The sequence below is a fragment of the Leopardus geoffroyi genome, chromosome B1, assembly GCF_018350155.1.
Source record: "Leopardus geoffroyi isolate Oge1 chromosome B1, O.geoffroyi_Oge1_pat1.0, whole genome shotgun sequence".
Classification (NCBI taxonomy): domain Eukaryota; kingdom Metazoa; phylum Chordata; class Mammalia; order Carnivora; family Felidae; genus Leopardus; species Leopardus geoffroyi.
Genome location: NC_059327.1, coordinates 62,046,394 through 62,059,440, shown reverse-complemented (window position 1 = coordinate 62,059,440; position 13,047 = coordinate 62,046,394). Strand labels below are relative to the sequence as shown.

Here is a 13,047-nt window from a genome sequence, read left to right as displayed (position 1 = left end):
TATATATTCTTGGATCTAGAGAAGCATAATGACATCTGTCTTTGATTATACTTACATGGACAAATTCAAACTTTAGAGCTGTATTTAATACATTTCAACATACACAATGATATTATGTTCTTGGAACATGGCACATGGTGGTAATTTTTAACATAATTATAGATGTCTGGTCGTCTTTGAAATAAATTATTAAAAAGAAGACGTTCGTGGCAAAATCAGAATTTCTCATGGTTTAAGTCATATTTATCTTAAAACATTCAAAACAAACTATTTGAATAAAGATTTCTGTTTGTTTCAATATTGTCTAAACTACTTCTACAGAAACTTGGCTTTGATTGCTAAAATGTTTAGTTTAACTGTTGACATGGTGCTTCTATATTGTCAGACATCAAGGAGAATGAGAAAATATTTTCTTTCTTTGAGGCATTTGTCAAGAAACTATATTAAGGGTATACTAACAGAAAAAAGAAAAAAAAAAAAAAGAATTAGCTATGAATCTGTTTTCTTTGTAGTCCTGGATTCCTAATCTCCAGCAATCAAATTAGCATGTGCGGTAACAATCATTTTCGTCTTTGTGTCGTTTTGCTCCAATTTGCAGATCGTTTTAAATTTTACCACGATGGACCTATACAAGAGCAGCTTGTGCTGGTATGACTACATTGAAGTAAGAGATGGCTGCTGGAGGAAATCGCCCCTCCTTGGTAAGAGAGTATTTACCCTCTATGTGGCCACACATAGTCTGTCCTGCCCAAAGTAGATTGTTTTGTTTTGTTTTAATTTTTTTAATTTTTATTTATTTCTGAAAGAGAAAGAGTGCGAGCTGGGGAGGGGTAGAAAGAGAATCCTCAGGCAGGGTCCAGTCTCTGAACTGTCAGCACAGAGCCCAACATGGGGCTTAAACTCACGACAGGCAGGGTCCAGTCTCTGAACTGTCAGCACAGAGCCCAACATGGGGCTTAAACTCACGAACCGTGAGTTCGTGACCTGAGACAAAATCAGATGCTTAATCAACTGAGCCACCCAGGTGCCCCCCAGAGTAGATTCACTCAAGAGTTTTCTTAGAGTTAACAATGTATGGGGTCCACATTTTAATTTCTATTGTACTATTTTCAACTTCAGCAAAAATACAAATAAGTAGATTGATTTTAAAGTAGCTTACATTATGAGGAAATACTTGGATCTGAGTATAACGATTTAGAATAGCTTTTGCCTATATATTTTTAATTTGAGCATTATTGTTTTAATGCAGAAACCAGATCGATTATGTGAGTGTGCTTATAAGTGTTTTGTTTTGTTTGCTAAGGCAGTAGAATGTGAGCTGTTAGCTACATGTTTGGTGGCTGATTTCTTATGCCACGCATGTTAGCCCTTCCTCTAGGCGTCACAGTTTTGCTTCTCAGAGAGTTTTTTTGTGGCTGAGAAGAACCATTTGTACTTTGTATCATAAATTGTAGCTCATATTTGGTGCTTACAAAAGTCGACTGCCAAAGTTTAACCACAGACCACACCATTAACTTGCATGAGGCACTTTACTGTTGCCCTCTGTTTTACTTAAAGGTGAGTGCTGTTGTGAGCGTGTATCTACTCTCTCTTTATATACATTTTTTGAAATGGCAACTATGCCTTTATTTTTAGGAGTAGCTCTGTTCAGTTGTGTTTATGTGCCATACAGATCTTTTTTCTTAACATCTAAAACCTGCTGAATGGACGCTGTTGTAGTCAAAAGTGTGTTAAAAGCCTTAATAAGTCCAAGAGATTCTAGAAGTGTTTAAAAATAAGGAAAAAATAAAGAGTTGAACTAGTTTGATAAGTCAGATTGAGGAACACATTGTCTTGAACACTTAGTTTCTTAGTCTAGGTGAAGCAGTTTGTTATGTGTGTACGTGTGTTCATAAGAACACATTTCATTAAATTCATAGTGAAGAACCAAATCTAAAGCTAAGTATTGAAGCACACTTCTTTTTTAGGATGCTATAAGGATATAGTATGCTTCAGGATATGCTTCAGTATATAAGTGGCTCACCAGACTGGTTCAGCCTGATCGTGGTTTTCTGTGGAAAGTTTTTCGCACTCTTTCCCCCAAGACCTGATCCTTAAAGTATAGCCATCAGATTGGCAACATCAGAATCACTTGCTAGAAATGTAGATATTCAGGTTCTACTCCATTCTTTCTGAATTAGAGACTGTATCTTTCCATACTCGCTGGCATTTCTTATGCACATTACAGTTTAAGAAACACTACTCTCTTTTGCATGTCCCTAATTTACTTTGCCATTTAGGAAGACACTTCTTCATCTGTTGTTTCTTAGTATGAATTTAAGTTGACTACCATTTTTTCATATACTAAACTTATGTAATGACATCCCTGCCAGGGGCACACAAAAATGGGTGACAGTGTATTGTTTGTAAAATTATTTCGTGTGGATTGCTGTATTTAACCATTTTGTCCTCATATGAAAATTTAAAGCACAGTAGCAGACATACAGCGAGCCAATAAATACTTGTAGAAGGTTGAGGGAAGAAAGAAGGAATGACAGGTATTATTATATTCATTTGGTATTATACTCCCCTGTGGATACACAATTAGAAAATAATCACAGCTCACACCCAGGTCTTCAGGTCCTGTTTGCCAACCTGCCTACTGCACTACAGATTATAACTTTATTTATGAGATGGAATATGTCCAGTAGTGTAAGATCCTTGAAGCAGTATGTGGGTCTCCCTGATGGGTCGTCATTGAGCCGAACTAGACAAAGAACTCCACTTCGGGCTGAGACACATCGTTAACCAAGTTACTATACTCTACAGTGACCGCTCTGATCTCAGATCATTTGTACCTTTTTCTGTTCTCCATGAAAGAATAGTCCCAACCTTAATGTATTGTCTGTCCTTTTACAAATATGTCTTTTGCACTAGCTGTTTCTTAATTCTGTAGACCATGATACTGACATCAGCCAGTCAATCTGAGGATGGTAAGTTCCTGTATTTTATAAATAGATTTGAAGAGATTATTTTATTTATATACCTTTATTAAGTAAATATTAAGCATACTTCTAGCTCTAGTTACTCAGGATAGAGTATAGGAACCAAGTCAGGCTATATATAATGTGTATATACATATGTACATACATATGTACATATAATTATATATATATATATATATATATATAATGTGTAGCTAGAGTGGAAAGCAACTAGAATATAGAGTCATATTTAGGAGTCTCTCTTTATTCTTTTATTTCTTTTAGGTAGATTCTGTGGGGACAAGTTGCCTGAAGTTCTTACCTCTACAGACAGCAGAATGTGGATTGAGTTTCGTAGCAGCAGTAATTGGGTGGGAAAAGGCTTTGCAGCTGTCTATGAAGGCAAGTCACATTAAGTTTTAGAGATTACTTCCCCTTAGATCTCTTAGCAGAGATGTCCTTTCTCTCAATGTCATTAGAATGATATTGTAACCATATTTCAATTATGAAGTTTTCTAAATCTGGGTTATAATATCCACAAGACTGATTTTAAGAAAACTACTCAGTCCATTAAATTGCAAGAAGAACCTGTTTTCTGATACCAGTGATAGAGTAGCATATAAATGTATGCAGGGGTATGTGAGGGGTAAATGGCACAAGAGCTCTTAAATTTCCATTTGTTTCCATGATAGTATTAAAATGTCATGAAGAAATTATGATTTTTCATTTGTACTAGATTTGTGTCTAGTTGGTCCCTATACTGCTGAAATTCTGTGTCATAGGAAACTGCACAGAAAGCAATTGTACACATTTCTAGGGCATGCTTTGTCTAAGTGGGAGAGTCAGCATTCAAGGGAGAATTTACTAGATGCTTTGTCCTATACTTCTCTAAAACAATAAACTGGCATTGTGTGTCCGGGCTTTAAAAGCAGCCCTTTTCTTGCCAGGTTGTGGGCTGAAGAGACCTTTCTTGCTCCTGCCTCTGCTAGCACACGAGTTTAGGTAATTTAGAAGACAGAAGATTTCTGCTTCCCTTAAACTTTTGAATAAACGGAAGCATTTTGTGTTAGAGATTAACTGTATGGCAGTGAAGAGGGTTATTTGGATGAGGCCACAGATGTTGAGCACATGATGCTAGCCTACTGCCAGAGGCCCAAAGAGTTCTGTGGAGCGTCTCTCTTGATCAACTATTTTACCTAAAGGTCAAAAGACTGTTAAAACCAGTTCAGAGAATCATACAGAATATGATAGAATATTCTTTCACATAGAATACATTTACAAAATCTCCAAAGGTTTTTAAAAGTTAAAAAAAAAATGCTGTCTTTTACAAAGATGTAAATAAATAGTGACCAAAAAAATCCTATAGTCCCCTGCTGTTATCTAATATTTATAGTTAACTGACTACGTTTTTGCCATCTAAATATTTACAACAGTACAACCAGCCAACTTTGACTTTTATAACCTGGTCTTTATGTACTCAGCCACAGGCACTGAACTAAAATGTTATCTCAGAAGAAAATGAAAACGGAATGGCACTTCTGGGTTTATTTATTTGATTATTTTTGCCCTCAGCAATCTGTGGAGGTGAGATACGTAAAAACGAGGGACAGATTCAGTCTCCTAATTATCCTGATGACTACAGACCGATGAAGGAATGTGTGTGGAAAATAACAGTGTCAGAAGACTACTATGTCGGATTGACCTTTCAGGCCTTTGAGGTAAAGTCTTTTGGGCAACCTTCACGGAACATATCCTCCATAAATGACAGTGCCATTTAAGGGGATCCTCATTAAATGAGCAGAGAACCAGAGAATCCACTTTTCAATCAGGAGAGAAGCAAAGGATTGCCTATAAAATGTAACATCAAGAGTGAAAGAGGTGTTTTTTTTTTTCTTTCCTTCTTTCCTCTTGTTGCAGACATTTTCAAGAAGATTAAAGTGAGTTTACGTTAACTGTGCCATTTGAATTAGAATGTTTGAAGTGCTGACCGCAGTTTCTTTTGACAAATGCACAGGCTTCCTTCCCAAGACTGCTTGAAGAGTCCATTAAATAATAGAACTTTTACTTCTCTTGTAAACTAAGAGGTTAAAAGGTAGACCCTCGTTTTTTGTTGTTGTTGTTATGGAGAAAATCCCTTCTTCACCTTTTTACCATTAGGCAGAAAACTGTTCCTATCAGAAATAGAGACTTAAGTGTTTTTCGCCTTTGATTTCATCAAAAATGTATATCGGGGAGGAGATCAGCACCAACATTGCGTTCTGAGATGAGGGAACAATAAACCAAAGGTTAGTCAGGATTCTGGAGCAAAGTCTGGGCTCCAAACTACCCAGCTGGCTGATGAGTCATTTTGGTGGGGCTGGCGGAACTTATTTCAGATTCGAAGCCAGCAGATGGGGACATTTGTCAAGAACTCCATGGTATTTTATATCAAAGAGTCGGCCTGGAAATTGAGACCCCAAGGTGAAGTGGGAAGGAATAATGAGGTGGTGTGAGTAGCAGACAGGGGTCGGAGATCTAGATGCCATAGTTGGAGATTATTTCTTCACTGATTAGAAGGCTGATTCTCTGTCCAAGCAGTCAGAAGGCTGAAGAGAACCCCATCCTCTGCCAGAGTATCCTTGCCACTGAGTGCAGTGAGTGTAGTGGTGTCTCTGTCCCCGTGGCAGAAACACCAGGGGAGTCCAGGCATCACCCATGAGCCCAGAGACTCTCTCGCCTCCACGTGCAGGCTGTGTAATACGTTTCTTTGGTACTTACCTCTACCCCTTTGCATGTGCCATTTAATTTCCCAGACATATTTCCTTTTATCGTGAAAAAATCGTCTTCTCTTATGTGATCATGAGATTGTATTATATGCTCCTGATAATTTTGCATTGCTGGAAAACTTAATTCTTGAAATTATTTGACTCATATTTGAATTTTGATATTATATATATCATATATATATATGATATAAGTATATATATATACTTATATATATATATAAGTATGTATATATATATATATATTTTTTTTTTTTGCCTACAATTGTCTATAAACCAGTCTTCTGTTTTATTTTAGTTCATTGGACTTATAACTACTGGAATTTGTGTTATGGGTCTGTTTGTTTACATGGTTACTGTCTCTCTCACTAAAGTATGATCACCAAAGGGTAGGGATCTTAATCTGTCTTGTCAATTACCATATCTCCAGCACCACCAGATGTGTGATTAATACATGATAACGGGAGAGATGAAAGAATGGGTGGAATATAGGTAAGAGAGTGTGTGAATGCATGATTATTGGTGGGTGGAAATTAATATATCCTTCCTTTATCAAAGATACTAATGTTTCTATGTAGAGGGAAACAAGTTTAGATGGGTAGGTAAGAAGAATTTGGATTATGTGGACCTGATATGCCATATAGCTCAATTTAGACTAGATCCTAGGTTCTAAGAAATTGAGAAGTGACAAGGAATTTAGAGATGTTCTAATATATCATCTAAATCTTTTAATTTTTTTTTTTTCAACGTTTATTTATTTTTGGGACAGAGAGAGAGGCAGAGCATGAACGGGGGAGGGTCAGAGAGAGAGAGGGAGACACAGAATCGGAAACAGGCTCCAGGCTCTGAGCCATCAGCCCAGAGCCCGACGCGGGGCTCGAACTCACGGACCGCGAGATCGTGACCTAGCTGAAGTCGGACGCTTAACCGACTGCGCCACCCAGGCACCCCCATCTAAATCTTTTAGATATGGCAAGTGAACTTATGCCATTAACCTAGTATCATATAAGTCAGTACTAAACCAGCATCAACATCCAGGTATAGTCAATATTCATTTTTTTACAGATTCTATATTTTCAAATTTTCCTACTAACTAAAGTTAATTTGTAACCCCCAAATTAATACTCATGGTTCTTTCTGGGTCACTCATGGACATGCACAGAGTTGCAAAATATTTGAGTCATCTGACATGCACATTCCCAGCTATGATGTGCCTTATGGAGAAATGTATGTGTTATATAAACATTGTCCAGGCATGCGTTATAATGCAGTTGCCTGTGAGTTGTATTCATGAATTGGCAATATATTAAGGTGTCTTTCAACAGAAACACGCATAAAACAAGGCTGTATATTGATTGGTTGACAAAAGTTTTGTGACTAGAAGCTCACAAGAACCTAATTCTGTAGTTTTCCAGGAACAATAAATCAGTATTCACTAATTCAGTGTTTTTAGCAACTTTATATAACTACCATGAAAACTGAGAATCAACTGGTTATATGTTTTTAATTTGTTCTGGTGGTTATTAGGTGATTTGTTTCATTTAGTTAATTGTATCTGTTTATGTCAATTTATTTTATTTATGTAATATATTTTCAATCTTCAGCTTATACATTTTATATTGAAGATGTATAATTTAAAAAAAAAAACAGCCCTCACCACTTCATAGTGTTTTGTGGTTTTATCTGACAAAAGTTTTTTATCAGTCTTTGCCTTTTTTCAAAAACTGTTTCTGTTTTTATAACTGTTTTATTCTCTATGGTACACTCTCCCCTTTCAGGTAAAAGGGCCTTTTAAGATAAATTTGCCCATCATTTTGTTGAAGTCTACAGTAAAGAACTTACTAGTTATCTATTATTTATACCTTTCTATGAATTTATGTCATGATTTTACCTCTCCTGATGCTACTTAGATTTTAATGTAGGTACAGAAAGAAAATATTAACAAGTGTCTTTATTAATGAATTTCAGTTATCTTTGAGCAAGAAAGGATACTATCTGGAGGCCAATAGAGTCCTGATACTTCTGTAATTATATTTGGGAAGCTTTTTCCTCTCTAGTAGTTACTGGTGCATTGCTTCGTAAGGCCGATACGGAAGTGGGTTTGTACATGAATGTTTATCACGTCAGACATCATTTTGGAGTTATTTGTAAAGAAATCTCTATACTGCTATTTAACTGGAGCACTTCCAGTGTGCAGAAATACAGAAGAGAAAAAGTTTGGGAGACTCGAAATGTTTATAGTAACAACTTCAAAGAAACGTCAATAAAGCAGAAAAGAAGTGAAATAAACCCAGAGCTTACTTATGTTTACATTGAAATCCCACATCATTAATTTAAGTGGGATTAAGTTTGAGGTACTTGTCAACCTTTCTAGACACGCTGATTTGGTTATACTTCCCTTATGAAAATCGCAAATGTTTAATAGTCTTACCCATCACTACTGCAAGCTGTAAACTATACACAAAAGTTCTTATCTTGATACTTTGTGGCTTGCCCAACTAAAAGTAATCCTTTAATTCTTCTAAATAATTTATATTGGTTAAATTAAGTAGTCTTTTAAATGACCTAGGAAGCCAAGACAAAGAGATCTTAATTAGTTAACATTTTTCTGTTCACATTGTACTATTTGGCTAAGAATATATCTTGATTAATGACTTCAAAGAGAATTAAGTAGCTCTTCAGATTTATGGTTGAGGCTTTAGTTCTACTCTGAAAGATTAGCTTGTGTTCATTTCCAATAACCTGCTCGAAGTCACACAATTCATAATTGGTAGCACTATGACTGAAATCAGTTCCACAGCCTGTGCACTCTTGAGCCCACATCCTGGTAGCAGAGAGAGGCATCTATATTCTCTCATAGTATTAATTCTTTCCCTTTATGACTATCTTCATTTGTGCACTTGTGTTGTTTAATCAACACGTGTTTGTCATTCAGGGACATGTCTGTTTTATTCTCCACCGTTTATCCACTGTCAAGTGTATATTTCCAGGCAATAGTAGGTTTTTAGTAAATATTTATTAAATTAAAGAGTTAAAAATACTTGTGTAATGAAAGAAAAAAATCCACGTGGCAGCATTAAAAAACCCAAGTCACATGAAAATAGAACTAATGCAGAGCCATGATTTTCATTTTCACACGGTTGGATGTATATAGATTTTCTCTGTTTTTGACCTGTGATGATCTAGTATTAATATTAAATATTTAATAGTAATAGTAAAATAATATTAAATAGTGAAATATGAAATATGATAGTAGCAAAATAACGATCTATTGTTAAGCCTTTCTTTTTTTTTATTCAAAATTCATTTTGTTGATAGCATTATGTCTCAAACTTTACTGGATTTTTTTCCCATTATTAAAATTAATTCATTTTTATTTTTATGTTTTTAACAAAAGAAAATAAAATTTAGTAGCATACTTATGGGGAATCCACACAGACAATGAACTTCTCCTGAATTAGTTTATTTTTAATGGTAAATGCTAATCTACATTGTTTTTTAGTCATATTTTTCTTAAAAATTTTTTCCTGCAAAGCAAAAAGTAATGACTTTAGCATCGTTCCCTGTGTATAAGATTTTAAATTATATTATTTTTAAAAGTTTAATCACTTATGTAGTGGATTACGTTAATTATATTTTAAAACTACAGTCTAACAGTCACAGGAGAGACTTGTTTTCCTTAGTATGGTAAAATAAATATAAAATTTACTATCTTAACCATTTTTTGAAGTTTATTTATTTATTTTGAGAGAGAGAGAGAGAGAGAGAGAGAGAGAGAGAGAGAGAGAGAGAGTGTTAGCAGGGGAGGATCAGAGAAAGAGACAGAGAGAACCCCAAGCAGGCTCCACACTGTCAGCACAGAGCTTGAACTCACGAACCATGAGATAATGACCTAAGCTGAAACCAAGAGTTGGACACTTAACTGACTGAGCCACCCAGGTGGTCCTACCTTAACCATTTTTAAAGTGTGCAGTTCATTAGTGTTAAGTACATTCACATTGTTGTACAACCAGTCTCCAAAACTCTTTTCACCTTGCAAAACAGAAACTTTGTGCTCAGAAAACAACCCCCTTTCTCTCCTCCCCCCCGACTTTTGGCAACAACTTTCCTACTTTCTGTCACTCTGAATTTGACTACTCTAGGTACCTCATGTAAGTGGACTCATTCACTTCTTGCCTTTTTGTGACTGGCTTATTTCACTCAGTGTAATATCCACAAAGTTCATCTGTATTGTAGCACATGAAACAATTTCATGCCTTTGTAAGGCTAAACAACATTCCATTGTATATATATTTGACATTTTGTGCATTCTTTCATCCATTGATGGACATCTGGATTATTACGACCTTTGATTATTGTGAATAATGCTGGCATAACCATGAATGTGTAAACATCTCTTTGAGACCCTGCTTTCAGTTTTTTTTAGGTATATACCCAGAAATGGGATTGTTGAATCAAGCAGAGAATTTTTCAATCCATTTCCACTTTTTCAGGGACATGGGAGAGCTTTTATTGAAACTATTATCGAGAAGTTTTGGAGTTTTCAGAGATTTTTACAAATAACTAGGTAGATGTTTTTGCAATATTTATTTGGAAAGTTGATTATAAAATGAAGGAAAAGTGTGCAAATGGGTCCTAAGCCTGGGCACGATCCCTTCTTTTGAGGTTGGCTTTTCCTTCAGCGTCAAAGCTCACTCACATGCACTGAGCACAAAGCTCTGCGTGAGTTTGCAGTTTTGGAATGAGAGGCTGACTACTGTAAGTTACATTTAATTGATTTGGGTTCTTGCTAAATAAACGTCACTCGGCTTTTACATGTTTCCTCTCTAACATGCCAGGACAGGCATGAGCGCCCACGTAGTAATGAAACGTAGCATTAACCCCTTCTGGCTGGTCTTGGTAGTCATTCTTCCTTTTGTGTGTGTTTGCATCTACTTCCAATATCATTTAAACACAGTTTTCCAAAAACTGTTCAGAGCTTACTGTCACATTCGTTGTATCCTATGTGTACATATTAGGTCTGTTTACATTATGATAACCTTGCCCCATTTGAATATGGTTTATGCTCTGATTATCTTAAAGTCTGTAATAAATCAGCATCATCATTATCAAACCACATTTATTATATGTGTAATTGTGCATGACATTGCATTCAGGTTCCAGATATGAACTGTGTCTGTGATGTAATTCAAGAAGAAACTACTTTTCCTTTTCTTTTCTTTTTTAACATTTATTTATTTTTGAAAGAGAGAGAGACAGAGTGTGAGCAGGGAAGGGGCTGAGAGAGAGGGAGACACAGAATCCGAAGCAGGCCCCAGGCTCTGAGCTGTCAGCACTGCCCGACAAGGGGCTCAAACCCACGAACTGTGAGATCATCACCTGAGCCGAAGTCAGTCGCTTAACCAACTGAGCCATCCAGGCGCCCCTCTTTTTTTCTGTTTTTATAAATCTTTGACTTCGGTGTTCTTTCTCCTCGTGGAGCTTACTGATATAACACCAGTGCACTTATCAACTCTTTAGTTTCAATCATATTTATTTCTGTCTATCTGTTCTGTGTATTTATGAAGTAATTGATATAGCTGGAGAAAATGTTACACAAGTGACGTAAATAAGAGAACTCAAACTTTCATTTGTGCTCACCCTCATTACTGTTGTGTAGATGCAGTTGAAGAGGCATAATTATAATTAACACCAATAGAGCAGAGTCATTATGCTCACATTGCAATCAGGATTAAGGCAGTTAAACTGGAAAAATATGTAAACAAAAAGCATTGAGATCATTGATAAGATATTTAGAAGTGTTGTTATACAGGGATAATATCATAAATATCATATATATAAGGCAACTTTTATTTTGTAAGCAGTTGAACAGCTGTGGCGTTTACTCTGTAAGAATACAGTGTATGTTTCTGTTTTGTTAGCCTTAACACCAAGTGCGTGATATTTAATAAGTAATATGTAATTCATAAATAGATACTAGTAGAATTAATCCTAAAATCGGCCATTTTGATGCATTTCACCCATGAAGTATTTGCACTTTGTGTATCGTATAAAACATTTAAACCTCTACTTGTTTACTAAGTAACCTGAATATGCAGGTACTTTAAATTAAAATTTAGAAGGATCTGTTATATATCTGTTGCAAGAACAGAGTAAGTTTTATGTGCAGGGAAATATCCACTATCCTATTTCTTTTGAATCACTGAAGAAGTATAAATGTTTTGGCTTCTTTTTCAGTAGTGTCTATCTTGTTTTCTTCCTTGTTAATATAGTAATTTTAAAAAGCAGTTATCTACTCAAAGTAGTGATTGAAAACCAATTCTAATTAACCTTCTTATTTTTACTCAGTATGGCTTATGATATGAAGCAATTTTATTTTTCTTAATTGACTTTTGAAAAGCAGCTTCTTGGGGCGCCTGGGTGGCGCAGTCGGTTAAGCGTCCGACTTCAGCCAGGTCACAATTTCCCGGTCCGGGAGTTCGAGCCCCGCGTCAGGCTCTGGGCTGATGGCTCAGAGCCTGGAGCCTGTTTCCGATTCTGTGTCTCCCTCTCTCTCTGCCCCTTCCCCGTTCATGCTCTGTCTCTCTCTGTCCCAAAAATAAATAAACGTTGAAAAAAAAAAATTAAAAAAAAAAAAAGAAAAGCAGCTTCTTTCTTTGTTGTGTGTTCTCACTTCTTTTCTTCTTCTAATTCATTCTTTTTCCTCTCTTCCAAAATGATTCGTGAGTCAGGAGCAGTTCTTTCTGTGCTGCTCAAGCAGGTGAGGAGAGGTTGGCTTTCTGACACCTTTGGTTCTTTTCCCTACAGTTAGTCACTAGTTCCGTGTTGTTATTTATTCTTTTATCGATACCGACTCTACACCTGGAGAGTTGGGGATATTTATTTATGTGTTCCTTTGACTGAAGAAAAAGCCTTAGGCATCTGGAAATGTTCTCATATTTATAGAGAACTCTGATTTTGAAAGGAGTAGGGGCACCTGGGTGGCTCACTTGGTTAAGCATCTGACTCTTGATTTTGGTGCAGGCCATGATCTCACAATGTGAGATTGAGTCCTCCTGCGTCAGGATCGAGCCCCCTCATTGGGTTCCGCTCTGGGTATGGAGCCTGCTTAAGATTCTCCCCCTCTTCCTCTCCCTCTGCCCTCCCCTGCATATGCTACTTCTCACACTTCTTGTTTCACTGAATATTTTTCCATAGAATTTATTAGTTGCTAATATTTTATGATTTAATTATTTATCCTGTTTGTTATCCCTTTGCTCTGTACCCACCAGTAACGTGTAAGGTCCAGGAGTGTAAGGCTCTTTGTCATTTTGCTGAAGGAT

The 13,047-nt window shown here is 36.2% G+C and overlaps 1 protein-coding gene across 4 annotated transcripts in view; it reads left to right on the top strand.

Moving 5' to 3' along the window:
• The window catches only part of TLL1 (tolloid like 1), a 213,385-nt gene that overhangs the window by 151,662 nt on the left and 48,676 nt on the right, over positions 1–13,047 (top strand). For all 4 annotated transcript variants that reach the window (XM_045463733.1, XM_045463738.1, XM_045463745.1 and 1 more), the window contains 3 exons: positions 599–701; positions 3,249–3,365; positions 4,536–4,681. In XM_045463733.1, coding sequence (XP_045319689.1) covers positions 599–701; positions 3,249–3,365; positions 4,536–4,681 — 366 coding nt within the window. The remainder of the gene's footprint in view (positions 1–598; positions 702–3,248; positions 3,366–4,535; positions 4,682–13,047) is intronic.